Raw genomic sequence first — 27,420 nt, forward strand, 5'->3', positions numbered from 1 at the left:
GCTCAGGACCGCTGCACCACCACCACCACCTGGGGGAGCCCAGCCCAGCCTCTGGGGGAGCGGGGAGCCCGAGTCGGGGCCCTGACCTCCGCCCCTGCCCCCAGGTCCCCCTGGCAAGCGGGAGCCCGTGGTGGCGGTGGCTGCCCCGGCCTCCTCCGAGAGCAGCAGCACCAACCACAGCATCGGCAGCACCCAGAGCACCCCCTGCTCCACCAGCAGCATGGCGTAGCACGGGCCCAGAGCCCCGGGGGCCGCCCAGCCAGCCCTCACCCGCCAGGAGACTGAGCGACCACCCGCTGGGGACCACGGCTCATGAACTCGCCCCAGGGTCCAAGCCCCTGCACTCGACCGAGAGGGACCTGCCTCTGTGCCCGCTCCTCCTGCCTCCCTCGCAGAGGTCTGCTGCCGGCGGGGGCACCAGCTTGGAAGACCTTGGGGTCCCCCCACCCCACCCCACCCAACCTTCAAACCCAGTGGGCCTGGAGTGCAGCTGCCCAGGATCATGGAGAGACAGACCACTGCCCCGTATGTCCACTTTGTTGTAGAAACCCAAGTCCCTGCCATTTTTTAAACCCGGACCCAGCACTGAGTGACCTGGGCTGGGCAGGAGGCGAGAACTCCAAACAGACTCTGCACCGCCAGCCAGGCCATCAGCGCCTCCTGCCCGGGCCAGTGGATCGGCCCAGGGCACTGGGATCTGGTCCCCCTCGGCACCCACACCTGGACTGGCACAACTCTGGGGGGGAAACAGAAGCCTGGGTGATCTGGAGGCCACCCCCCTCCCAGCCCATGGGGCAGCAGGTGGGGAGTGGCCAGGTGCCAGTGCTGGGCCCACCCCTATATACTCACCACCAATAAATCAGACCATGAAACTAGTGCTGGGCTGGGAGAAGGTGAGGGCACCTCAAGCTGGGGGGCAGGGGACAGCCATGGGTTCAAACCCTGGACCTGCCACTGACTGGCTGTGACTGTGCAGCTCGCGGCTTCGTTAAGCTCAGCCAGTTCCTCTGCAAAATGGGCACGAGACTCCTCCATACAAGGTCCCTGTGGGTCTGCAGGGTGGCGCCTGGGCTGTGGTCACGCACATCCTCCAGCCTCCCATTTCACAGACAGGCCAGCTGAGGCTCAGCAGGAGCCTCACAGCCCAGGTTCCTACACAATCCAGTTCCTGGACCAGCTGCAGCCCCCGCTCCCCTATTGTCCGCGGAGGGAGGTAGAGGTCAAGAGTCCACCCTTCTTTATAAAAAATGTTAAAGGCTTTAATTTGCTCCAGTCACCTTCTGTCCCCACGGGGCCCCAAGCAAGGGCCCTCTCTGTTCGCAGAAGGCCACCGCGAGGAGGAAATCTGTCAACCAGCACCGGCAGGACCCCCGCCCGGCCAGGCGGCCCACACAATAAGCTGGGTCTGGGCCAGGAAGCAGGTGGGGCCGGAGGGGACAGAGGCTGGCGGGCAGGGCTCCTGCAGCAGCCGCCACAGGACTGGAAGCCCCTGCCTGTCTCAGCGGGGAGGAAGGAGAGGCCAAGGGCATCCTAGCTGAGAGACAGAGGATTTCCCATCCCAGCCTCCCACCCCCGGCCGCTACTCTTCTGTCCAGAGCCCGGGACCCTGGGCCAGTCCAGACAGAACCAGGAAATCAGAAAACAAAAGGCACCTAATACAGCAGTTCATGGAGAGAACGCAGCGCAGGTGTGGGAGGCTCCTGCCTCCAGCCCCATGGCTACTGGGACAGGGAGGGCTCCAGCAGCTTCAGGACACCGCCCACCAGGTGCAGGCTCCCGGTGACCAGCACCTGGATGGCCGCCGCCTCCCGGAGCACGCTGGCCCCACTGTCTGCCACAGGGTGGGACAGGAGGCCCCTCGGGGGACCAGGTGGCTGAAAGACGGGGTCCCGGCCTTGGCTGATCCACTGTAAGGCATGGGAGATGCAGCTGAAGACGAGGGAGTTGGTGCTATGGGGGTGGGGTGGGCGGGGTGCCAGGCGCAGGGGCGCAGGTCCCCCTAGCTCTGGACTGGGGGTGCTCCAGAGATCCAGGTCAGCCTGCTCCTCATCCAGGCGGCTCCAGTGCTGCTGGTGTTCCAGACAGCGGAGCAGCACTTGGTCCAGCGTCACTGTGAAGTTCTGCTGATCTGTGGGGCATGGGAATGGGCACAGATGGTGGGGGGTGCTGAGCACCAGCTTCACTGGAGGCGCTTTCCATGATCATTGGGGCTCACAGTGGACAGTCTGGGGAAACAGGCTCAGAAGAAACCAGGGACTTGCTCACCGTCAGAGCTGGTGAGCGGCAGGGGCCAGCTTCAAAGCTGGGGCTCCTGCCCACTGAACTCACCTTCCTGTCCTCGTCTCATTGCCTTCACATGCCAAATGACGGCCAGCTGGGCCCATCACCAGGCGGGCATAAGTCTTTCTAGAAATGCAGGTTCCTGGACAGCCACCCCTCCCCCCTACGGCTGCTGTAGGACCTGGGAATCTGTATTTTCACACTATTTTGTTTTGAAGGTAACCCATGGTAAAAAAGCACATTTTACAATGACAACCTAGAGCACACAAATATACATATAGATGTATACGTGTACACACACACACACACACACACACACACACACACACGGGGGAGGGGCTGGAACAGTACAGTTATAAAAGGCATACTGAACTTCTCTATTTCCTTTAAAATGAAAAATACTGGCTGTGACCCACTAAAGTGATTCCAAGAGCCATCAGTGGGTTGCAGCCTGCATTCTGAGAAACAGTTTCCTGATAATCCTTTTGCAGTGTTGCAGTCACATGGCACAAAATTTCAAAATTTTGTACCAAAGTTTATACAGTAAAACAAATCTACCTCCCACCCAGACCTCCAGTGCTGGAGGCCCAGGAGAGCAGTCTGGCTCTGCCCCCTGCCCCCAGGTGCCACACCTGTCACTTCTCACCTGCATTGCCAGCCAAGGACACCTCTGTCAGGTTAGGGCAGAAAACAGCAAAGTCAAACTGGCAGGGCTGGGAGGCCAAGGGGAAAGCTTGGTGTCAGAGGATGCCCCTCACCCCAACTTCCACACTGCACCCCCTGAGCCCACATACATTCTCCCAACTCCGGAGACTCCCCCCACCCTTATAGGCCAGGCACTCCTTAGAAAGAACTTAAGACACAAGCACCCTGAGCAGCAATCCCATTTTACAACGCTGCAACTGAGGCTTGGAGGACGGCCACGTCTGGGTCAGGGTCGGGTCAGGGGCTCGGGCTCAGGTGCCGAACACACCGCCATGCCGGACTCGAGTCTGACCCAGGAGGAGAATGCGGGCAATGGCCCACGACTACGCCTCCCCAGGAGCCGGATGCTTTTACATTTCATCATCTTTACAACTCAGGGGTGCAGGGAACCAGATCTTATTACAGTTGGGGAGACAGAGGCTCAGGATGAGGCAGTGCTGGGGGTCACACAGCCAGGAGGGGGCTGGGCGGAGGCAGCCGACCCCACCTGCAGCAGCTTCAGCAGGGCGGCGGAATCCCGGTCCCCGGTGGAGTTGAAGAGCAAGACACGCACCTCAGGTCCGCTGCAAGAACCGGAGCGGGGCCAGTGTGATGGCTCCCACCTCTTCCCAGGGGCCACTCAATCCTTCCAGAAATCGCCCTTCCTTCCACTGGCCCGCCCGCCTGCCCAGGCCCCGCCTCCCCCTGCGGGCCCCGCCCCAGCCCAGAGCTCACCCGCTCGGCCGCAGGCCTTGCAGCGCCTGGCGGAACCAGCGCACACAGGCCTGCACGCTGCTGGAGGTGTGCGCGCCGTCCAGGTACCAGGTGAGCGGCCCGCGCCGCAGCACCTGCGTCCGGCCAGGCCAATCCGTGTCCCGAAGCCCTGGGAGAGGGGGCGACGCAGTCCTCTAGCTCCGCCGCTGGGAAGCCCTTCACAGCAGCTACCGCCCCAGTCCTCAACATCACGCACCACCCACCAACCGCCAGCATCTCCAAGGCTTCACGCCCGAGGAACCGAGCCTGTGACTGGGAACCCGTCAGGGGATCAGCTCTTGGGCGGCCTCATCTGGTGGAATCTCACCAGCAACCGAGAGGGGGTTTGCTGTCAGGTTATTCCCCGCCACCTGCTGCCACAGCGAGCCCGGAGCTCGTGTCAGGTCACAGAGCAGGCGAGTGAGGGGCTGGGATGTGATCTGCCTGGTTTCAGGACGTTGTCAGGGCCTGGCCCGGGGCCTGGCACACAGTAGGCACACTGGAGCCATTTGCTGAAGGGGTTTCACAGCCATGAGCACCTACATGTGCTGAAAGCTCTGGGGGAAGCAAGAAGCTTGATAATATCACCATCCTCAAGAACCTCATGGTCGATGATGATAATGACATTAGCAGCAGCTGCCACTGGCTGGGTACTTTGTTCTAAAACCGCCAGGCTCGGGGCTCAGTCCCTTAGTGATATCCCTTCATGGGGGGTCCCCAGCATCACCTGGGGGAACAGACCCAGAGATTTCACGGATGCAAGGTCAGGGAAGCGCATGAGCTTCCAGGGCCCTTTCCCATGGGCGCCACCTCCGACTGCCCCACCCCTCAAACAGGAAACTAAAGGTCCTGGCTAAGCAGGACCTCCTACTGACCGTGCTGCATGTGGGACGTGGGCTGGAACACAGGTGCCAGGGGCAGTTGCCCTGCGTGGCTCTGCCTGAATGATGCCTTCAGCTCCCCAATGCCTGAGGGAGTGGGGAGGAGAGCAAGGTGGGGAGAGGGAGGAGTGTGGAGGAACTTGTGTGCCCGGGATCCTCAGAAGCCGGCTCCACATTGTCCTGCCCTCCTGCCCGCCCACTCGCCTGCCCACCTACCCTGGTGGTTCCGCAGCTTCAGCCAACAGCGAGCCAACTGCAAGGCCAAGGCAGCATTGGACCGCTGGTGCTCTCCCTCCAGGCCCAGGGTCAGGGGCAACCCCCCTTCCTCCAGGGCTTCCAACGGTGGGCACAGGTAGAGAGGACACTGCAGGGGAGACAGACAGCCGCTTTCCAGGAGGCCCTCCCTGAGGCCGTTAGGCGTCCATCTTCCCGTCAACCACACCCCACAAGCCCTGCCCCTAGAGCTGAGATGCGCTCCAGCTGGGTGAGCCGCTGGCCCAGCTCCCTCACTGCACAGACGAGCACATGAGGCCCAGTCAGGCCTGGCCCCAGCACCCAATCGAACTCACCGAGACCTGCTGGGCTCGGTCCCTCAGCACGGCCAGGGGACTGTCAGGCTGGAGCACGGTGAAGGCGGGGACGCCAGGCTGTGGAGGCGGGGAGAGTGAGACGGGGCTGCCAAGGGTCCACCCCCCCATCTCTGGCCCCAACCTCCCAGCCCAGGATCCAGGGCACTCCTGGTCCTTTATGTTTCAATGGAGATTAAGGCTCAAGGTGGGGCTCAACTTGCTGAGATAAGCACCCAGACCCCGCTGAGGCCCAAGACTCCGTCCCGTCTCAGGATACAAACGCCGCCGCCCCAGCCCCAGTTCCTGCGGCGGCCTCGAAGGCGGGCCAGGCTGACCACGTCCTTCCCGTCCCCCAGCTTCCCCGGTCACCTTGAAGATGCCCCCTTTCTGCCACGCGATCTTCTCTATCGTGTCCCCCAGAAGGCTGGTGTGGTCAATGCCGAGAGAGGAGACCCCGCACACCACAGGCCTCCTGCAGACGAGAGGCCATGACGTCCCAGCCCGGCCACCCCGGCTCCCGCTGCCACCCTCTCCTCAGGCAGCTGCCCTCATCTCACCTGACGATGTTGGTGCAGTCATAGGCACCGCCTATACCCACCTCCACCACTGCCAGGTCCACCTGCAGAGGCCACGGCAGGGGTTACCAGGGCGCCCAGATGCCACCCGGGAGCCCCTCCCCAAGGACCCAGGCCCAGGGCTCTGGGGACTGGATAGGCACCTTCTCTTGGAGGAAGACATGGAAGGCCATGAGCGTGAGGAAGCGGAAGTAGGCAGGCATGGAGACACAGCTGCTGTCACCCTGCGGACAGGAACCCGTCAGTGCCCAGGCCCCGCAGCCTCTGCTCCAGGGACATGGGGTTCCGGGACATGCATGCCCTCTGGGCCCATCCACCCACTCCAACGACCCCCAGCCCTTCCACTTGGGGCACCTTGGTCTCCTCCAGTCGTTGGTAGAGGTGCCAGAAGTGCTTGGTGAAGAGCTCGGGGCTGATGGGCTGCCCGTTGATGCGGATTCGCTCACGCACCTGCACCAGGTGGGGAGAGCTGCCGGGAAACCTGGGGTCACTGGGACTCCCCTCTCCAGCTCCCGCTCCCCAGGCAGATTTGTCTTTTGCAAACACAGGTCTGACCACATCACTCCCCTGCTGCAACCCTCCTATGCACCCCCCCACCCCGATCCCAGGGAGCCCCAGCTCCTCATCGAGGCTTCCCAGGCTCTGCCAGGGCTGATGCCACTGGCCTCTGAGCCTCACCTCTCCCGAGGCTGGCACCTGTACCCAGCCCCTCTAGACGGTTTCAGTTCCTCCAGCCTCCCAATCCTTTCCCGAGTCCACGCCTTCTACCTGCTCCTCCCTCTCCTCGCCTGACCCCCTCCAAGGTCTCACGGCCAAGCACAACCCAGGAAGAGACCCGCATCTCTACGCCCCATCTTCCAGTGCGAGTGCTGCCTCAAGGGCTCGCCGAGCAGAGGCAGGCGGGCCAAAGGGCTCCCGTCGGTGGTTGGCTGGGAGGCGCCCACCAGCGTGTGACAAAGTTCCCTATCAGCTAAGCCCTCACAAACCAAGTTTTCAGCTCCTAGCTGCAAAGAGGTCCTAACTGAAAAAAAAATTTTTTTAAAGAGATGTATTTATTTATGCATACAAGAGCTGGGGTACAGGCCAGAGATGCGGAGGGTGAGAGGATCCACCAGCAAAAGTGGGTAACAGAACAGGCAGACCGACCGAAATACACTGCTGAGGGGAGCAGCGGGCAAGTCAGGAGAGGTCTGCCTTGCCACGTGGGTTTCTCCCTGGCTGGCTGGGGGATCGAACTCGTGCTGCAGAGGCTGTGGAAAGCTTCATAGTGCAGTGCTTAACCCCTTGCGCCACCAGGGAGGCCCCGAAAAATGTTTTTAAACCTGTGTCACTTCAATAAGTTTTTTTAAAAGAAGAAAAAATATATTTTTTCAATATGCAAATATTTATAAAAGGACATCTGACTATTCCAGCTAGGTATCAGTTTATGCATTCGAGTTGCTGCCCCCTCCCCAATTTTTTTTCATTATGAAAATTCAAAACTGCCATGAACTTGGGCTAATATGGTAAGTGTTAACTGAATGTTTGTTGAATGAATAAACACTGGGCAGAGAGACATGCAGCTAGGCTCCTGGAGGTAACTCAAGCTCTGAGGTGCTGAATGGTTCACAGCATTCACCCAGAATGCTAGGGGACACCACCTCCCTCTGTACCTCAGTACCTAAAGAATCCTGTCTTCAGGCCATAGCTTCGGAGGATCCGTTCAGTGAAGGCACAGGTGGAGCCCTACGAGAAAAGGTTGTGGTTAGGCAGATCCCACCCACCACCCCAATGAGTGGACACCCCGCCCCTATCCTGTCCCTCACCTTCCCCTTGGTCCCAGTGACGTGGATGATGTTCAGCTGGTCCAAATCTTCCACCTGGTATAGACATATAAGGTCCCAGCTTCAGCCACGGGACTCACAGATAGGAGTAGGGAGTGGTCACAGGTCTTGCCACCTTACCTGCAGCCCACTCCGTGCCAAATACTGCTCCATGGCTTCCAGCTGTGTCTGGGGGTCACCCCGCTGGCGCTTCGCCTGCTCTAGGTAGCCAGCATTGGTCTGCAGGGTGTTGAGTGTGCGCACAGCCTCCTGGCAATGATAGTCCCCAGGGAGCAGGTGAAGGCTCACAGGGATAGATAACACCTAATGCCGAGGGGCCAGGCCTGATGCCTATTGCACCTGCCGTGAGGTTAGGCACAGGTGAGAGAACTGACATCTTTTCAGCTCTGGCAGAGAAGGCAGCCTGGGGCAGTTCAGCCCCACCCTTTGAATTTCAGGCAGAGCAAGTAACAGGACTAACGGGATTACCCATGCTTCCTGTCTGGGCTCCCTAACTGTTCCCTGCGAGCCCCAGCACCCCAGCCGGGCCACCTGGGTCCCTCCTAGGATGGGGCCAGAACAGAAGGCCACGGTCTTAGAACTGGAGAATCAGAACTGAGAGTTCCTGAAGGATTCCATGCCCAACCCTAAGCACGGGGGTTCCACATTCTGATCCAGCAAAGGGGTGCTTGAAGCAACCAGATGGGGGCAAAAGGGAGCTCTGAGAAAAGAAGGGTGTCCCTGGGGCACACAGCCAGGAAGGCAGGAAGAAGGTACAGCCTCAGAGAGGTCCACACCGGATGGGGGTGAAATGCTATTTATTACCCCTCAGGGTGGAGGCCCCATTCTCATCAAACTGGGGCCACCTGCCTGGCAGGCAGCAGGTTCTGGTCTCTGGCAACTGGCCCCTGGCACGGAGTCTGGAGGAAGTTTTTTGTTGTCTAGATTTCTGCCCGCCCTCCAGTGACCCTAATTCCTGCCTGGCCCCCGGTCCCAGGCACCTGTATGTGTCTCCGGAACCCTGGAGCCTGCAATCCAGATTCACACTCCTGGTCTCTCAAGCGTAAACCCTGCACCCCTGTCCCCACCCAGCTCCCCAAGTGCTGTCCGGGACCCCGAAGACACGCGAGCCCCAGCACCCAGCCGGGCCACCTTCTTCCCCTTCTCCTTCCTGCTGTCAGGGCTCGACACCCGCGTCTCAGAGACCCTGGATCCCGCGGCCCGGGCCCAGCTTCCTCATCCGGTCCCGCCCCCGGGCCTCCCGGTGCCGGCTCCGGTCCTTCCTCGGCCGCGGAGCCCGGATGCGCGTGCTCGGGCCGGGCCCCCGTGTCAGGGCGGGACCCCGGGCCGGTACCTGATACTCCATGCCTGGCTCTTGCGGCGCGGGCCGCGCGCTCAACCCTCGCCGCGCCGCGCCCCGGGACGTCGCGCCGCGCGCAGAAACGGCCGCCAGGCTCAGCGCCGCGCGCAGGTGGCCGTGGGCGCGCGACATGGTCGCTGCGCGGGCGGCGCAGGGCTAGGCCCGGCCGGACGCCCCGCCCCGCGTCGCCCCGCCCCGCGCTCAGCCCCGCCCCGCGCTCAACCACGCCCCTCCCGCCCACGCCACGCCCCCTCCCGTCGGCTCCGCCCTCCCGCCAATCAGAGCCCGGGGGGCGGCCCCCTGCGAGGGGCGGCCGGACAGTGCGGAGCGCCCCCCGCGAGGGGGCAGAGCGCGCTCCCCCCCCGCCCCCCCCGCCCCCCACCACCGGCGTCCTCGGCTCAGCGGAGCGCGCACTTTCGTCACTGACCTCCCAGGACCCGGCCGCACCCCCTAAGACAGCCAGTCCCCGCGCGCCGGGCGCGACCAGCCGCGAGCGCGGGGTGCACTGGCCGCGCGGGCGGCGCCTCCGGGGCCCGGGCCCGGCTGGGAACGTCCCGCTCCGCGCCCGGATCGCAGGGCGGGGGTGCGGCCCCTGCCTCACGCGTCTGGCAGCCCAGCCGGCCTGGGGGGCCATGGCCCCCGAGCCCGGCCCCCGTGTTCCCGCGGCCCCGCAGCCGGGAAAAGGCTCCCGGCAGAAGCGCCGTCCCGGCCAGGCCCGGACGGGGTCTGGAGAGGCTGGGGTCAGGGAGAGGCTTGGGCAAAGCGATTCGGACCTCCACGAGCCTGGCGGCGGATGCCCGAGCCAGCGGAAATGTGGGTGGCATGTGGATGACAATAAAATGGTTTTGGGGACAAGATCAAATTTGCACTTGGGGAGGAGGCTGTGCGGAGGGTGGGTGGGGAGCCGCACGCTCCTGGGGCGGGGGCGAGGGGGGTGCCCCGGGCCGGCCCGGCCGGCGGGCGAGAAGGACCCCCACCGTCCTGGAGTTTTCAGAACTTTCCCTGTGACCTTCTGGGCCCCGACTGCTCGCCCGGGGAAGCAGGACAGCATTCTCCTTCCACGGCCGAGGTCCAAACGGGAGGGTAGGAGGAAGGCTCCTTGCAAACAACCAGCCACGGAGGGGCTGCAGTGCCTGCCTCCCTCTCTCCGGAGGGCACCGGGAGTAATTATCTATCTGAGATTGTACTTCAAAATAAGCAAGTGGCGCGTCAGGAAGACCCTGTCATCGGCTCTACGCATCTCTGCTGGGTGCCCCCACCCCAGCCCCCTGGAGAATAGAGTTTCTTTCCTCTCTCTTGGTTTCCTTCTTTTTTTTTTTTTTTTTTGGTAATTGTTGAAACTTTCTCCCTATATATTATTCAGGCATAGCATTTAAATGATCACACAGAAGCTTTCATCGTTTTTCTCTGCTTCCCATCTTCCTCCTCTGGTCCTCCTTGTGGCGTGTGTCCCACAGTTTTCTATGCTCAGGAAATCACACACATTTTCTAAGGTTTGTCCATGTGCTTGACGGCATTTTCTGCCTCCTCACTTTCTCACTCAGCAGTCAGCTTAGAGGGATACCTCCCAAGCAGTCACTTAGGGGGTCAGTTCCCTGGGCCAGACACTTTCTGCAGAGTTGCTCATTTAACCATCAGGGACTTGGGCTATCAGGCACAAAGGAATAAGTGCTCAGTGCTGAGTCACAAAAGCAAGATGTGAATTCTGGTTGCAGAGTCCTTATTCCTAGCCTCCCTCCCTCCCTCCTTGCACCCCCCAGCCAGGCAGGGATGGGGGATGGTGCTGAAGGGCATTTACGTTACCTTCAGTGGGTAGATACATGGAGTGGGAGGGTGGGGTCCCGGGTTGTTCTGTTTCTTTCCCCCAACACTGACCCTTGCATCCCATCACCGACACCCTTGCGGTGTCCACTGTGTGAGAAGTGTGCCCCTCCCGCAGAATTCCCCCAGCCTGCTGGGTATAGATTACCTTGTCATTGCTACTCTGTTTCATCGGGAGGAACCTCCGGACGAATCTCAGCACCTTTCCATGCAATTATTTCAGGGGACATCCTTGGCCCATTTTTCTCATGCCTGCTCCCTTCCTTCTTGGTAAATATGCAAGCGCATGGGGCATCACAGGTATTACTCAGTTCTGTCCTCCATGTAGCCAGTGTCTCCCCTCTCTACTATGGTTGGCCTGAGTGGATTCATCGGTAACTGGGCTCCCGACCACTGGAGCCCAGCGGAGCTCTGGCCCATTCCTCCAAGAATGAGATCCCAGGAAAGCTGAAATGCCAGGATGGAGACTGCCTCCTCTGTGTACGGTGGACAGCACTTACCCTGTCTATATTCCTGAATTTCTAACTGATTTCTTCCCCTTTGCCCTGAGCAGATTAGTTTCTGTCGATTCTCCCCTCTGGCCTGTTACAAACGATCTCTGAGCCTCAGGCCTCAGCTCCACTCAGAAACAGAAATAGAGGTACAGACATGGGAAGCAAGAAGCAGCATCGAAAATCCCAGGGGTCCCTGTCCCGACCCGCGGGATTCGGAGGCACGAAAAGAGAAGGGCTGAGGATTGAAATGAGGGGCTTGACAACTTGACGCTAGCGTTTGCTTCTTTATTTTTCCTTTTCCTTCTCTTTTCCTTTTCCCTGTCTTTCTACCTTCCCTGGCCTTCTCTCTGCTCCTCTCGCAGCGCTCTCCTCTCTCGTGGTTCTCCTCTTAAATCTCTCTTCTTCTTCTCCTCTCTCCCGCGTTCTCCTCTTATACCCTCGTAGCTCCTCCCCCCGTACCTCCCAGTCTCATGTGCTTTACAGGAAAAACCTGTGGTTCTCCGAAGGCGAAACGGTAAAGCGAACTCATGGCACGCATATGCAACACGGCACATACTCCGGACGGCTCCGGACAGGTCCCAGCTGGTCTCCTCACCGTACAGGAAATAAGTGGTGAGGAGAGCTCTGGCAAAGCCACCAGTGGCCAGTCACCTGTTCCCTGGACCTCTGTGCACGTCACGATTACATGAAAATTGGACTACTGCACCCTTCCGAGTCAGTGACAGGGAGGTCTGGAGGTGTCAACTTTAAGGGGGAAGGAATAGGATAGATTTATCTTCTAGTCTTTATTAAAACGTTTCCTTATTTTTATTTTGTTTGAAAATGCTCATGTTTTGGGAGTGGACTCTACTTCATGCCATTTAAATAATCAGAGGTCCAATAAACATGCAGAGTGAAAAGCTACCCCCACCCACCCCAGCCAGGACTGGAATCCTAATTCCTCTCCTCCAAAGTCATCAAACTTAGGCTTCTTGTGATCCTTCCAGAGATATTTTAGGTATTTATAAGCCAATACAAATACACATTGATTTCTCCTCTGTACTCACAGAGAGCAGATCCCAGGCTCAAGTCTGCATTATCCTCTCCCACGTCCCTTTACACCCCGGACCTTACTCCAGGTGTAAGGGTATCGGTACATAAGAGCCACTCTCTTAGCTAATTTGTTTTTTCGAAGCTGCCATACTCCATGGTGTGGCAATGCTATTGTGTATTTGGCCATTCTCCACGGAGGGATGTCAGGTTTCTAATATTTTGCCATCACACACACGCTGTAGTACGCGACCTTCACCCTCATCATTTCTGCTATGTTTGAGTGCATCTGATGGATAAATTCCAAGAAGTGCAATTGCTGGGGAATCGGGGGGAATTTGTCCCTCATAAGGGGGCCCAGTTTCTGCCCCTACGTCCCCAGCAGCTGTCTCCTCACCTCCTCTCCAACAGAGTGTGAGCTAACCTCGATCCTTGCCAAACGCATAGGTGGAAAAATGGATTCTCAGGGTTGTTATTATTGGCCTTTCTCGGAAGGATGCTGAGCACTATTTCTGATGTTCAAAAACCATGTGTGTTTCCTTTTTATTGAAAAAGCCACAGATGTTCATGAAAGGACACAGAGAAAAGGGTAAAGGAGAAAACCCAAGGCACCTGCACAGCACACCTGGAGAGGCCCTCCAGTGACCTCACTCTCCAGCGAGGACAATAGATACACAGCCATTGTCTTAAGAGAAAAGTAAGCAAGGGTAGGGGGAGCTGGCAAGCAGCCCGATCTACCCCCGCCCCGCCCCGCCCCCACAGCAGTTCTGTGGGTGTGTGCGCAGGGGTGAGGGCTGAGGGATCTGCTCTGGCCCCCACCCTGCCCAGGGAAAAGGATGCCAGCCGTCCAGCCATCCATTTGGTGAGAAATGATCTGTGCCAAACCCTGAGAGCGTGCTCATCCTGACTCTGGCTTCTAAGGTGTTACTGGAATCGTTTTTTAAGAGGGCAATTGGACCTTAAAAACCGGCCTCCCTTGGGCCCTGAAATTCCACTTTTAAACATGAGCCGGGGAAACACTTGGCGCTGTGTCCCGAGCCCCCCGTGCTGCTTGTCGCCGTCCATCTCAGGAGGCCAGGGACGTGGCGATGACTGTGACACGTGGTGACGCGGTGATGACGCCCTCCTTCCTGAAACCCTTTGTCCTCTGGGCTTCCCGGATATCTCCCTCTCCAGTTCTCCTCCTTCCTGGCTGGCTGACCGCCCTTCACAGCCTCACACTGCAGGGCCCGGGGTCAGGCCTCTCTCGCTAAGCTCGTCTCCCACTGACCCAGGTCTACGGTGACATCCGACCCTCAAGTGCCCCTCTCCTCTGAGTTAGACACAGTCCCTGGCGGCCCTGACATCACCCCCCGGGATGTCCCCAAGGGCACCTTAAACTGATCGCATCCACAACACGCCATCTGCTGCTCCCAAACCTCTTAGCTCAGGAAAAGCTCCGCCAGCCCCCTAGCGGCTCAAGTCCAAAGCTGGGCCTCCCACTGGGCTTCCCTCTCCCTCGCCCTGCCCACGCCTCCACCGGCCTGTCCACTCTGCCCCGCCACCCCTCCAGCCCCCCTCTGCAGTCCTCAGCCACAGGTTTGCCCTAAAGTCTCCTTGCCCTGCTCCGGTGACCCACAAATGTTCTCCCTCATTTGAAAAGAAACTCAGTCATGGCTCTCTCTCCTGCTCAAACCCTGCAGCGAGTCCCACTGCACTTCGGATGAAATCCAAGCTTTGGATCTTAGCATCTCCCCCCTCCCTGCTGGCTACCTCGCTGACCCCCAGCTGTCCCAGTTCCTGCCCAGCGTCACACACATCCACACCAAGTGGACACAGCGCTAAAGGCATTCACCAAACCCTTGCTCCAGGAGGACTGATTATCCTTATTGTGTAGGTGGGGAAACTGAGGCACAGAGTCACTCAACCCGCCACAGCACACAGCGGGACTGCCTCAGGCCTCAGCTGTCTGCATGGGATGTTCGTCCCCAGAAGTTCACGTGAGCAACTCCTGGCTGTTCCGGGACGGCTCAGATGACACCTCTGGCCACATTCCTGTCACCATCCACCCCTTCGTCCCCTTTGAGTGTTGGGCCACGTGATTATATCAGCATTTCAAAATAAACACCTTTTCCAAAGAGTGTCATGAATCAACAGACAAGAAGACTGTTCGGGGAACAAACCCATGAAGAGGCAGTGTGGGCAGGGGATCCCATTTTTGTTAAAGTAATTATAATTCAGAAAACAGCCTGGGAGTTACCCCGGAAGTGGTAGCCCCGGCTAGCTGAGGGCGGGAGGCCACCAGCGGTGACTTTGCCTTCTGTTTGCTTACCCGTGTGATCAGTGCCCCGGGGACATATGCACAAGGAAACAAGGATGAACCATTTCTTCCATATTGGGAGGCTGGCATCTTGGGGTGCTTCTTGACCCACTCTTACTCTGCAGGTGGGGACACCGAGGCCCAACAGGGGGCCGGAATGGACGTGGGAGCAGGAGTGGCTCCTGGGATGCCCCTGGGCAATCCACTCACGGGATTGCCAGGCAGATCTTAATGATTTTCAGAGGGAAAAAAGTCTGATCCCACCCCTAATTTGTTTTCACTGCCGTGTGCAGCGCCTGCCCCAGGAGGGAAGAGTTGCAGCGCCTCCTCCTGGCCTGGCGCCGCCCCAGCCCATTTGACAGACGAGCAAACTGAGAACCAGAGAGGAATCCCCTGCCAAGACCACCGTCCGGCACCAGAATTCAGCTGCACCCTGATTCCCCTCATTCCCGCGGCGCTGATCAGCCCCTCTCATCAAGCTGGGGAGCCCCCGCTAGAGGCTCACATGCACGGCTTGGATTTCCCTAAATAATAACAAACTCGAGTTCTATCTAGACACCGGCGCTGTGTGGAGGGAGCCGTGCACACACATCTGCGTCCTTTGGTCCTACGGCCAGCAGACAGGAGGCTCCAGCAGGGACCCCTTCCTCAGAGGAGGCAATGAAGGTGTGATGGAGGAGGCAGAGTTACTCAGGGGTCTGTCACCCGGCCCCAGATTCCAGCCCCGGACCCTGGACCTACCTGCGCTGTGTGCTCTGAAGTGACTAAGGTCAGCTGGTCGGTGGGCTCTGGCCTGGAGCTGCTCTTCCTTCAGAGCAAGGCCCTATCTCTGACCAGGAGCCCATGAAAAGCCACACAGCTGACCATACTGTGTGACCCGAACAAGGCCTCTCCCCTCTCTAGGTCCTGACAGCTCCTCTACCCAGGCATCTGGGACCAGCCCTCTGCAGTGGGCAGAAGGTTCTGTCTGCCCAGACGGGCTGGGAGATGAAGCTAACGTGGCGTGCAGCTCTGGGGAAGCTGATGAGCCCCTGAGGCCTTGCGGTTAACACCAGGGCTCAGACTGCAATCCTGAGAGAGAGAGAGGGAGGCATGTCTGGGGGTGCCTGTTCTACAGAGGGGCAAACCAAGGCCTGGTGAGGCTAAGCAACTGGTAAGGTGTCTGTCAGGGCAGGAGCCAGAGGGCCTTGCTTCTATCCTGGGGCTGCATTCAGCTCCAGCAGTCTGGGCCCCAGTGGGGCTGGGTGGCAGAAAGTGGCCGCTGCTTCCCAGCTAGTGGCTTTGCCGGGCTCCTCGCCTGGGGAAGCAGGGCTCAGAGGACTGCACATAGCCATACAGAAGGTGCTGGGCCCAGAGCCCAACAGGGTCTCCACACAGAAGCCGAACTTAGAAACCAACAGCTAAGTCCTTCACTGCTCTTAATTGCACCTTCCAGATCTGTAAAATGCAGGTAACACGGGCACAGGGCCAGCAGCCAGTAAGCAATTAGTGTTGCCGTGAGTATCACCATCACCTTCATCATCATCATTAATTATTTGAGGTTAATTATCCTTCCTCACAAAGCATCCAGAGTTACCTTGGATAAAATCCAGCTGACAAGCTCATTTAAATGGTGCAGGAGGACCCTCGAGGTGACACAGGAAGACTCTCAAGGTGGCACAGGCTACCTTCCATGCCTGCCATAGATTCTCCTTCAGAGATCCCCCTCAAGGGAGTCCCCCAAATCACTGTCTGGGGGATTCCACAGAGCTTCCAGCCAGGTTGCAGGTGGACTGTGAGACACAGCGCAGCCCTTGACCACCCCAGATCTTTAGCCTAAGGCTAGTAGATGACAAAGTTTTTCCCTTGGGGCCCCACAAAGTGGGGGATTATCATCATTGCCAACGGCCTGGGAACTCAGTTACAATTCTTTAGAGTTGTACTACGGAAAGAAATGGAAGCTTGAAGGGCAGGTCGCCCACCCAAGGTCGCCAAGTTCTCCTACCTGGAAGGAGGCGGTTCTGGACGACGGGTCTGGCTGTTCCACGGTTGCTTCCCACCACCTCTCGGCCACTGGCCAGGTGGTAACCAGGGACCTGGCACCTTTCATCCCTCAGCTTCCTGCTCCCCAACTGGGCAGGGCAAACCGACTCACAGGCGAGGGTATCTCTGCCAAGTCTTCCCTGTCCACATTCCAGGGGTTCCAGGGCCGTGGGGAGCTGGGGGGATCCCCAAGACCTTGCCTTCTTTCCACCCTAACAGCCTGGGGACCTCCCTAAAAGAAGATCTTACCTGATAGGTTCCTGCTCTCATCCTGGGATGTGCCCACAGACCTCCAAGCCTCTCTGGCAGGCTTCCGAGCGCCGCTGGGTTAGTCAGTTAAATAACAACTGGGTGGAGGTTAAAGGTGATCAGGCAGGCAGGGGTGCTGGGGGGAGGGGGTACTGGGGAGACTTCCAAGCCTGGGGGCTGGGCTTTCTTCCTAGCAGGGCGGGCTTTGTCTGGACTCTTCCAGGCCCTTATAAGCCCACTTCCCCTTCCCCGCTAGGCTGGGATTCCTGGGGACGGGACACAGGACACATGGGTGCCCTTGACCTAAGGACTCCAAGCCTGCTGGGAGAAGGGTCTGTTTCACTGAAATAGGACCCAGACCCTGTCCCCAGCTTTCAGGGTGACATAGGGAGCTGCAAAGCCGTTCCCCCCGCACAAGCCAGCTACTGCTCTTGGCACCTCAGGGCAATATCAACAAAAGCTCGGACCTTTTATTCCAAGCCACGCACCTCCCTTCACCCACGTCACACTGGGGTGAGGCTGAGCTGGCACAGACATGCATCTGCCCTGCCAGTCCAACCTCCTTTCTTGGGCAAGAATGGTGGGGGGGGGGGGGGCGGCGCTCAGAGCCAGGAGCCCCAGTCAGGCCTGCTCTGGTTATTTTTAAAAAATGGCTTAATTGCGTGAGTAAAGATATTAATTCAGGAAACATGGGGGGAAACACAGAGGCATAAAGCACAGCCACCCGAGCCAGCCAGGGTGGAGATGGCCCAGTGACTCCTTCCATTTGTCCCACAGGATGTGGTCGAGCAGGAGATTTGGTAAGCTGCTCGTGCTTTGGCCTGTCCCCCCTCACACTGCGCACACAGTACGGGACACAGCATGTGCTCACTCCCCACAGGTTCTGGGGATCTGCCCTTAAGACATTAGGGAGCGGGCTCTCCAGCAACATTTCTTTCAGCACCAGCAGGGATTGCTTTTTCTCACTGATACTGTCCCCAAACAAAAGGGTTATAGTCCAGGACCCACCGCATGTCAGCACCCTTATTTCCGGCAGCCAGCACTCCTTCACGGACCCGGCCTGCCCTCGCTGCCTTCTCCCCACCAGCCGCGTGGTCCTTCGTGCTGCCCCCCCCCCCCCCCCCGCCCTTCGGACCCTCCAGCGGGGATTGGGACGCGCACTGACGCTGGAGAAGAGTGGCTCTAACTTCTTTTTTAGCTGAGGAGGATTTGCTGTTGCCAGCCTTCCCGCAGGCGGGGCTGCCCGGCACACACTGGGTGGAGGAGCTGACAACGGGTTAGGGGTGTGGCCTTGGGCCTTACCACCCACCCTGGGGGGGCAAATGGATCCTTGGCCACCGGCTCTTCTTAGGAGACAGAATCAACAGGCGTCTGCTTTGGGGCTCACTGCCCGTGGAGGCTCTCCTGCGCCCTCGGGCTCTCGCCCGCAGCACACCACCCGGGTCAGCACTGACGCTCGCCCAGTAGCTTCTGAAACTCGCTTGCCCTGGAGTTTCCTCACTTTCCCTCTTGGCCCCAGTTCCGGGGACACCTAAACGCTGGTCCCAGCGAGCCCTGTCTCCCTTCTCCCCTTCCCTCCTGCCTTGGGACCTGAACCACCAGCAGGACGGCCGCCCCGAAGGCAAGCCTATGTCCAAGATGTTGGGGACCGTGAATTAGAATCGGCCACTCCAATGTCCCGAGTGCTCTGGCTGGACCCACTGCAGGCCCCCCGCGGCAGGGAGGCAGGGAGGGCAGCCCGAGGGCCCTCCCTCCAGCCGAGGCGGGGACTCAACTTCTCTTTCGTGCTCTCACTTTCGACCTCATAGCAAATCCTGTCAGCTCTGCCCTTACCGCAATCCCTAAATGCAAGCTTGCACCCCTTGCCAGCCGCTTCCCTCTCGGCCACCGTCACCTGGTGCCAGGCTTATCACAACTGCTCCAGCCAGTCCTCTCCGCACAGCTTCACCTCCTGTTTTTTTCCCAACAGTCACGTCTTCTTGTCAACAGCAGACCAGGCCCGTTCTGCACAAGGCTCTGAAGGGCCCCTCACATGGAGTGGCACCCTTCCCACTCCGTACCCCACCCGACCCCCTTACTCTACCCTGCTGTTTCCCACAGAACCCATCTCAGCAGACTACCTGGATCCTACTGGGAGGGGAGTTCCATGGGGGCGGGCGGCCTCTGCTGTGGCTCTCCCGTGTCTGGAACAGTAGGGCCCTTGGAAGACACAGCTATAGCGCATGTTGAGGAAGGGATGAAAGATGAGTTGGAGGACTGATGTGTGAACAGACTCACTGGGCACTTGCACCTCAGGAATCTGTGTCATAGCTGGATCAAAGGACATAAAATGAAGGGGTTAAGCACCACACTATGAAGCAATCCACAGCCTCTGCAGCCCAAGTTTGATCCCCACCCGGCCACAGAGGAACCCACATGGCGCAGCAGACCTCTCCTGTCTCGCCCACTGCTCCCCTCAGCAGTGTTTCAGTCAGTCTGCCTGTTCTGCTTCCCACTGTCTCTGGTGAATCCTCTCACCCCCCACATCTCTGGCCTGTACCCCAGCTCTTGTATGCATAAATAAATTTTAAAAAAATAAAATGTTAAGGGAAACTTCTTCAGCTAAAAACCATGCCTGGCACAATTAGGCTGGCCCCGTTAGGCTGCCCGCACTGGTTCCCTGGCATTCATAGCCTATTTGAGAGCTACCAGGACAGCCACAGTTGTTTTAATTTGGACTTGCAGATTAAGTTCTACTGAGTTTGTGAGCACCCAGGACTTCACAACGTGGCCTTATTTGAAAAGACGGTCTTTGCAGAAAGTCGACCAAGAGGCCATACTGGGTCAAGGTGGGTCCTGCATCCAGCGACTGGGGTCCTTGGAGGAGAGATGGCAGCAGAGGGAAGGGTGCCATGTGAAGGCGTGGGCCGAGACCCGAGCCAAGGAAGCAGGGTCGCTGGCAAACTCCGGAAGCTCAGAGAGAGGTCTGCAAGATTCTTCATCTCAGAAGGAACCGGGCCTGCCCTCATCTACAAATTTCCAATTTCTAGCCTCTGGAACTTGACAGAACACATTTGTTATCTTAAGTTACCACATTTGTGGTAACTTGTTACAACAGTCCCTAAAACAAATACACTAGTTGGGAATTTCTTGCTTTCACTGACCTTTCGTGAAGTTGGGATGTCAGTCCATGTTCCCGAGGACAGCTCTGGTGATCTCTGCCCACCTCCCTCCCTTCCGGAGGCCCCACCTGTGACAGGACATAGGCTACCTCAAACCTGCTGGTCCTCAACTTCACACGGGCAGGACGTGCACTCAAGAGGCCCCAGTTCTGAAGCCTCACCATCCAACCTTCTGTCTGGTCTTCCTGCCTCTCCCTGATCCAAGCCTCTGCCACCTCTCCAAACCCCTGCAGCTCCAACTCCACAGACTGTTTCTGCCCTCGCCTCCCCAAGTCACCCTTTCTCAGCACACAAGGGGCCTTTGCAAGCTACAGAGCTGTTCCTCCACTGCTTAAGGGCCTCTGCAGACTCCAGCATCTGAGTCCAGTCCAAACACGTCTGTCTGCCAGGGCAGACCACCCAGCAGGGTCACTGCTGCATACACAGCAAACCCTCTCCACTCCCCCCCTTTTCTCCTGTCTCCCCTCTTCCCCTGACAGTGAGCAGGGAGGCGCAAGGGAGCATCATGACAAAGGCCTTGCGGGAAGCATGTCTGCTCATGTTCTGGAAGGTGGCTGAGGTAAAAAAAAAAAGAAAGAAAAGACAAAAGTCCTCCGTAAGAGGTCAGGGGACACAACGGGAGAAACCGAGAGCCAAGACTTGCTGAGTCAAATCTCAGCGGCCAGGCCCCACTGCTGGCTGCAGGGTAGGAGCTGGGGGGGTCTAAACACAGAACAGAGCACACGGTCACTGAAAAAGAGACAACTTTAATCATAACTGACCAAACTGTCCAGAAATATCTCCAAACAACCAGAACAAAAGAAACACGATAAAATTCTCCTATTGAAGAAACCAAGTTTTTACCAACCACAGTGCTGCTGAGTCAGGCCCCGAGGGGCCCACTCCCAAGGCGGGTTCTGTGCCCCACTCAAGTTTCTCATCATCCCAAGAGGAAGGCTGGGGACGGGGACTGGCTCCCTCCCCCATCACGCTGGGAATGCGTCATAAGTCACTGCTGGGGTGAGCCGCCTCTCCCATCTCATTCTCATCCTAAGGTGTGTGGAGAGCCCCTGGACATCACCCCAAAAGCCAGGGCACCAGGGGGGACAGCCCCGTGCCCTCCTGGACTTGCAGCCAAAGCTCCCTCCAGTCCACTCAGCTGGTGCTCCCAGTGCGCAGCGTGGGGATTAAATAAAATGTGCACCAGGGAGAAGACGCAAATGCCCAGGCTCTCCACAACGTAAGTCACGTCGCAGAAGAAAAAAAATAAAACAGCCCTAATGGAAAGCACGACAGCGGCCGGCCCTCAGAAGACGCGCTCGAACTCCGTCTGGTTGGTGGTGGCGGGGTTGCGACTCTGGTTGGTGGACTGCTGGGTGATCTGACTGCCCTTCCGACGCGGCGGTGCCAGGTACTCGAACATGGATGTCAGGTGGGTGGAGAGCATGCCCTTGAGGTCCGAGGGCATGGGGTCGGACCAGAAGAAGTCGTGGTTGAGGGCATCGTCACTGTCGATGCGCTGCGAGGGGTCCAGCACCAGCAGCTTGTCGATGAGGTCCAGCGCATAGGGGTCACGCACATAGGCCTTCAGCCTGTCCTTCACCTTCCGCTTCTGGCCCTTGACCAGGTCCAGTTTCTCAAATAGCTCATACTTGTCCACATTGGGCCACACCTTAAGGGGGGCATGGAGAGGGGATGGCGTTAGCTCAGGGCACAAGGCTTGTCTGTTGGTCAAGCACCTTGATGCTTCCCGACCACCTTGTGGGATGAACTCGACCCCAGATGACAGCAGCAGAGGCCACATACTGAGCCAGGCCCACGACCTGGAAGAGGTGCACCGAGCCTGATACAAGAACACCTATCTCACAGACAAGGAACTCAGCGCTGAGGTGAGGGCTTCAAATGCTCTGCCAAGGCCCCAGAACCAAATGGCAAGGGAGCCAAGATCTGAACACAGCCTGTGCGGGTCTCAAGAGAGGCCCTCTGCCAGCCACCTCTGCAGAGAGGAGCTCTGCTTGCACTCAACTCCCCACTCTTCCCCTGCCACGAAGACTTCTAGATCTCTGCAGCCTGTGGGAACCAGGGGCCCAGAGTTTGGCCACGCACCTCGGGGGTGATGGAGCCACAGAGCTGGCTGATGAGGGCAAGCTGGTGCTGCTCCGTGTTGCCCTGCATGATAGGGCTGCGGGTCCACATCTCCGCCATGATGCACCCAGCACCCCACAGGTCAATGGGGGGGCCGTAGTCCCGCTCCCCTGGGAAGAAGAGCGCACCAGGAGGGCCCTTTGAGCCCGAGGGCCTTTTTAGAGACAATGCCCGGGGGCCGGCGGCTCAAGAAGCCCTGGCAGTGGGGGGCTGAGGCCAGGTAAGTGCCCAGCCCCTGCCCCCCTCTGCCCGCTCGGGAGTCCTCACCGAGCAACAGCTCCGGGGGCCGGTACCAAAGCGTCACCACACGGTTGGTATAGCGGTTGGGCTGGCTATTCTTGGCCAGGCTGAAGGCCCGGGCCAGCCCAAAGTCTGCCAGCTTCAGGACCCCATCTCGGGTGATGAGCACATTGGCGGCCTTCATGTCCCTGTGCAAGATCTGCAGGAAGGGCAAGGTAAGGGCTCAGTCAGGGTCCCCAGCATCCTTTGGTCACGTGTCTCCTCCCCCATCCAGCAGTGGCAGCAAAAGCCAGGCCAAGTCTCGCCTGCCCTACCTTGTTCCTGTGGATGTAGTAGAGGCCATTGAGCAACATCTGCATGACCTTCTTGATCTCAGACAGTGTGAACTTGACTAAGACATTACTCAGCAACCCAGCCAGGTCGTGCTCGCAGAAGTCAAACACCAGGTAGATACTGCCTTTGCAGCGGTTATAGGGCGAAGCTGAGGCGGGAAGACGGGGGTAAGAAGAGGTCGGTAAACAATCTCACACATTTAATTTTCCCACAGCCGGCTCCTACCCGCTCCAACCCAGACACCCAGCATCCACATGTGTGTTCCTTCATTGGTCAAACAGTTCCTGAGTGCCTCCTGTGGGCCCAGGGCTGTGGCAGGCCCGGGGGGGAGCACCAGCTACGATGAGAGGACCAGAGAAAGCAGTCACAGTTGGTGTTAAGGTCAAGGAGAGGCAATTTAATGTCCAGTTCCAGGTCTGCACTCGAAAGTCTTAGACTATAAGCCTTGTTTTATTTTCTCCATCTGAAAATGGAGACAAGATCCAAACAACTTACCTTTGGTTCGACAGATCTCAATCAAGTTGACCACGTTTTCATGTTTCAGAAGCTGGAGAATTTTGATTTCCCGCAAGGCTGTAATAGGGAACTGTGTGGAAGAAGGAGAGAAGGGTCAAAGTGAGCGGGACCACTACAGTCCGAGGAGCTGGCCACCGGGTTGTCCTGAGGGGCACGGGCTGGGAGACAGTAAGATCACAGGCTCCGAAGTCCATTTTCTCAGATGAGTGATCTATCAAGGCGCTGGCTTGAAACAAAAAATTTAAATAGCGACACTCAACAAAATGCTTCTTAGTCTCTAAATGCTCACAGTTTCTCCAACCTTTAAAGTTTAGATCTACCCCTGTGTTTACCACGCTGTATAGGACTAATAAAAGCAAAAGTATAAGCAAATTTCCATGCTAAGAAGTTGATCTTCACGAAGCTGAATTAAAGCTAAGATGTGGTGGAGACCAGATGCCCCCCTTTCAAAACACTCAAACACTATCCCCTTTGAAAAGTATTGCATGCATTCTTCTTTTACATTAAACCAAAGGAAAACTAAGGCGAAAGTGCTAGAAGGTTTCCTAACTTCAGGAATCAAGAGGCTCCCAGGGCAGGCACAGCCCAGCCTCCTGGCCGTGAACTTACTAACCTAAGAACGAAAAGGCAAGTGCTTGCAAACATTTGCATTAAAATTTGAAAGTCAAAGTCCCTGGAAGGCGGAAATTTCCGCACTTCTACGCAAAAATCGCGCCTCCACGCCAGACTCCTAGCAGGAGATGGGTAGACTCAACCCCGGCCAGGGGAACTGGCCAGCCCGGCCCCCCGGCCCCACTCACCCCCTCCTTCTCGTTCTCCATCAGCACTTTCTTCAGAGCCACCTTTTTGCCGGTCTTGCGGTGCTTCGCTTTGAACACCTCCCTGCAGGCCGAGAGGGGACCCCAGGGGGCCCGTCAGGCGGTTTCCGCAGGGCTCGCCCCTCCCCCTCGAGGAGGGCGCCGGAGGGGCCCGGGCGGGGCTGAGGCGGGCGCCCCGGGCTGCCCCCGGCGGGAGTCTGCGCCCCCCAGGCCCCGTCCTCGCTCGCGCGCCGCCCGGAGAGATCCCGCTCCCCTGGGGGCGCCTCTCTGCAACCCCGCCCGCTCCCCGCCGCGCCTCAGGCTCCTCCCCGCCCGTCGGCTCCGTCGGGCCGGGCGGCGGCGGCGCGGCCCAGCGAGGCCAGGGGCGGCCCGGGCCCCGGCGGCCTCCCGGGCGCGCCCACGCCGGCCCCGGCGCGCAGGCCCGGGGCTCCCGGCCGCGGGGCCCGCCTTACCCGAAGGTGCCTTGGCCGATCTTGGCGAGCTTCTCGTACTTGGTCACCTCGTCGCAGAAGGGGCACTCCACCGAGTCGTACTGCTTCGCCATGGCCGCCTCCAGCGCGCCGCCGCCGCCCCCAGCCGCCGCCGCCGCCGCTCCCGCCCCGGGCCCCGCCGCCGCGCTCCAGGCCCCGCCGCGGCCGCGCCACTTCCGCCTCCACGGCCACTTCCGGCCGCGAGGCGCCGACCCCGCCTCTTCCGCCCGCCGCCCGCCGCCAGGCCCCCTGGGACTTGTAGTTCCCGGGAGGCCAGGAGGAGCCGGAGCTGCAGAGGCGCCGCCGCCGCCGCCGCCGCCGCTGCCCCGCCGCCGCCGCCGCCGCTGCCGGCGGAGGCCCCGATCGGGGGCGCGGGGAGCCGGGGCGCCGGGGCTGGGGCTCGGGGCGCCGCGTCCCGCTGCATCAGCCCGGGCCGCCGCCGCCGCCGTAGCCGCTGCCGCTCTGGCGCCCGCTCCGGGGCCAGCCGCAGTGCCCCGCTCCTCCTCCTCCGGCGGCGCCGCCTCCGCGGGCTGCGCGGGCGCCGGGGGGGCGGCCCGAGCCGCGGCGGGGGCTCCCGGGCCGGGCCCGGGCCGGGCGGCCGGGCTGGGGGGCGAGGCGGCGGGAGCCGACGAGGAGGCGGCCGGAGAGCCCGGGAGGGGGCGCGTTGCCCAGGGGGAGGCGCCGGCCTCGCCCTCCCCGCCCCCGCCCGCCCCGCCCCTCCGCGGCCGCACCTGCCGCGCCGCCCGCGCCCGCCCCGCCCCGGCGCCCGCCCCCGCGGCCCGCGGGCCCGGTGCCCCCCGCGCGGCCCCGCTCCCCGCGGCCGAGCCGGGCGCCGTCGGCGGAGGCCGCGAGGAGGCGCCTCGCGTCGGAGAGGCCGCCCGGCCGCGCCGCCCGCCGCGTCACAGGCCGCCGCCCGCCGCCAGGGGGCGCGGCGACGCCGAGTCGGCGCGAGCGACGCCCCGGCCCGGCCCGGCCCGGCCCCCCCGCTCTGGCGCGGCGGCGAGGCCCGCGGAGCCCAGACCCGCCGGCCGGAGCGCCGCCCGCGGTGGCGCCGCGTCCAGCGTCCCCGAGGCGGGGCGGCCCGCCGCGGCCTCCACCCCGGCGCGGAGCCCGGGCCCCCCGTGAGGCGCCCCATTTTACAGAAGAGGCCTCGAGGCCCGGGGACGCGAGGCGGTTCGCCCAAGGTCGCCCAGGGACGAAGCCGGGGCCCGAATCTGAAGAGGGCGCTGCTGCCGCGGTCGGGGGCGGCGCTCCTGAGGCCCGCGCCCGGGGGCGCACCCGCCGGGGAAAGGGGTCCCCCTCCCGCCCCCGCCTCAGCCCTTCCCCAGCGTCTCCCTCGTCCCCTCCTGGCCCCAGGAGCCTGCGGCCCTTCCATGGCTCTGCGCACCAGCGGCCCCTGCAAAGCGTCCTTTCTGGCCTGCACCTGTTTTGTCCGCCCCGCCCCGCCTCGTCCTCTGGGAACGGATCCTGAGGCCTGTCCTCCCCTCCCCGGGCTGCCCTTTCCTCTGCCCCCTCACGGCACCTGCCAGATCGTTCTGAAGTGGGGCCTGCATGTATTTCCCTCCCCGGTTGTGACATGGGAGGCTCTTTACAGCTTCTTCCTGTGGTTACACCAGTTTCCATCCTGTTTCCTAACTCCCTGGACCTCACACACACACACACATACACACACACACTCACCTGAGGCTGTGCACCTGGCCCACTCTATCGGTGGGAAGCCCCCCACTCTTTCTCATCTTGATCCTGACGTCCCAAGAGGCCCTATTCTGGGGGAGGGCTCTGCCAGGGGGGGCCTGGTGGGCCAGCCTGAGGATTGGGGGAGCCTCCCACCAGGGACAGTGATATTTCAGGGAGTGGTCTGGCCTCACAGGTCCATTCTTAGAAGCAGGGAGGCCACTGGCTACACTGGGGGTGGGGAGGGCCAGGAAGGAGAAAATGATGATGATTGTGGTTAATTACAGCTCATGGAAGGAAAGTACACGGCCCAAGCCCCACGCTTAGGAATGAGCTTGATTCTCAGCCCTGTGAGGGGGGCACCATCATCCCCTCCACCGTCTGCAGCAGGACGCCAGCACTCAGGGCCTAGCAACTGGCCAGTGTACACGGTGCTACTTGAGCCAGGTCGTCTGGCACAAACCCCAACTGTTTGCCCATGTCAGGACCTGCCCCTCTGAGCTGAAGGGGGCCAGCAGGCCTGGGGACCCTGGATGCCCATGGAAAGTGTGGGAGGGAATGGAGCACAGAGAGCTCTGCTGTGGCTTGAGGTGGCTTTCGTCATCAGACTCTCCCTGACGTTTCTCACGAGCCTTGCCCAAGTCATACCCTGTGGGTGGGTAGAGGCCTCGGCAGAAGTTCCGGTGGTGTCATCTCTTTCCCCACCACCTCTGCCCTGAACCACAACATCCGCCTGTCTCTTCCCCTGGGGGGCCTTGGACCTCCTGCTCTCCCTGGGGGAGGAAGGTGAGCAGGAGTGGTCAGGAGCCCTTCAGGACACTGGCTGGGTCTGGGAAGCCAAAGCATCCAAGTCCCAAAGGATTGCTCACTGACTTAGACGTGTGATTCCCTGTTGAGGGAAATGCTTCCTGCTTTCTCCATTTGGCTAAGCTGGCAGGGCCAGGCACGTGGCTGGTACTTGGTAAATGTTCACCGACTGACTGACCAGGCCCTGAGAAAGCCTCTGGTCCTGTAGCCATTTAATAGCAGGGAAACTGAGGCATGGAATGGGAAAGAGAACCACTGGTCAGCTGTTTGAGCCTGGCCTGGACCCTCTGTGTTCCTCCCGGAGCAGGGATCAGGTGAGAGGGGTATAGGGAGGGAAGAAGAAGATAGATTTGTGGGGGGGCTGCTCTTGGCTGCTGGACTGACCAGCAGACGGGGTCACTGGAGAGGACGACATATCACAGTGATGCCCACACCAACCAGGACTGGCTCTGTGCCTGG

The 27,420-nt window shown here is 59.9% G+C and overlaps 3 protein-coding genes across 4 annotated transcripts in view; 1 reads left to right on the forward strand and 2 right to left on the reverse strand.

The window, feature by feature from the left end:
* Positions 1 to 1,445, forward strand: part of ENG (endoglin) — a 29,359-nt gene extending 27,914 nt beyond the window's left edge. Inside the window, exon 15 of the mRNA XM_037495337.2 lies at positions 105 to 1,445. Coding sequence (XP_037351234.1) covers positions 105 to 229 — 125 coding nt within the window. The 3' untranslated portion in view covers positions 230 to 1,445. The remainder of the gene's footprint in view (positions 1 to 104) is intronic.
* Positions 475 to 17,153, reverse strand: FPGS (folylpolyglutamate synthase). 2 transcript variants are annotated; one of them, XM_054688650.1, is made up of 15 exons: positions 16,819 to 17,153; positions 7,686 to 7,814; positions 7,548 to 7,601; positions 7,403 to 7,467; positions 6,097 to 6,211; positions 5,886 to 5,966; positions 5,725 to 5,786; positions 5,537 to 5,639; positions 5,168 to 5,245; positions 4,815 to 4,962; positions 4,593 to 4,685; positions 3,700 to 3,847; positions 3,473 to 3,548; positions 2,927 to 2,993; positions 475 to 2,128 (listed from the first exon to the last, which is right to left on the reverse strand). In XM_054688650.1, exons 1-15 carry the CDS (start codon positions 16,837 to 16,839, stop codon positions 1,719 to 1,721), a joined length of 1,650 nt encoding a protein of 549 aa, XP_054544625.1. In that variant the 5' UTR covers positions 16,840 to 17,153; the 3' UTR covers positions 475 to 1,718. The 2 variants fall into 2 exon arrangements, with proteins under 2 accessions (XP_054544625.1, XP_037351235.1); XM_037495338.2 differs by lacking the exon at positions 16,819 to 17,153 and adding an exon at positions 8,899 to 9,036.
* A 3,285-nt stretch (positions 17,154 to 20,438) lies between these two features.
* CDK9 (cyclin dependent kinase 9) lies at positions 20,439 to 24,611 on the reverse strand. The gene is made up of 7 exons (XM_037494066.2): positions 24,463 to 24,611; positions 23,993 to 24,074; positions 23,172 to 23,262; positions 22,658 to 22,824; positions 22,371 to 22,542; positions 22,065 to 22,213; positions 20,439 to 21,630 (listed from the first exon to the last, which is right to left on the reverse strand). The coding sequence occupies exons 1-7, from the start codon at positions 24,552 to 24,554 to the stop codon at positions 21,265 to 21,267; spliced, it is 1,119 nt and encodes a 372-aa protein (XP_037349963.1). The 5' UTR covers positions 24,555 to 24,611; the 3' UTR covers positions 20,439 to 21,264.
* Between the last annotated feature and the right edge of the window lie 2,809 nt (positions 24,612 to 27,420).

This window comes from Talpa occidentalis, unplaced genomic scaffold (assembly GCF_014898055.3).
Source record: "Talpa occidentalis isolate TD23 unplaced genomic scaffold, MPIMG_talOcc4v2.1 talOcc4.7, whole genome shotgun sequence".
NCBI classification, from domain to species: Eukaryota; Metazoa; Chordata; class Mammalia; order Eulipotyphla; family Talpidae; genus Talpa; species Talpa occidentalis.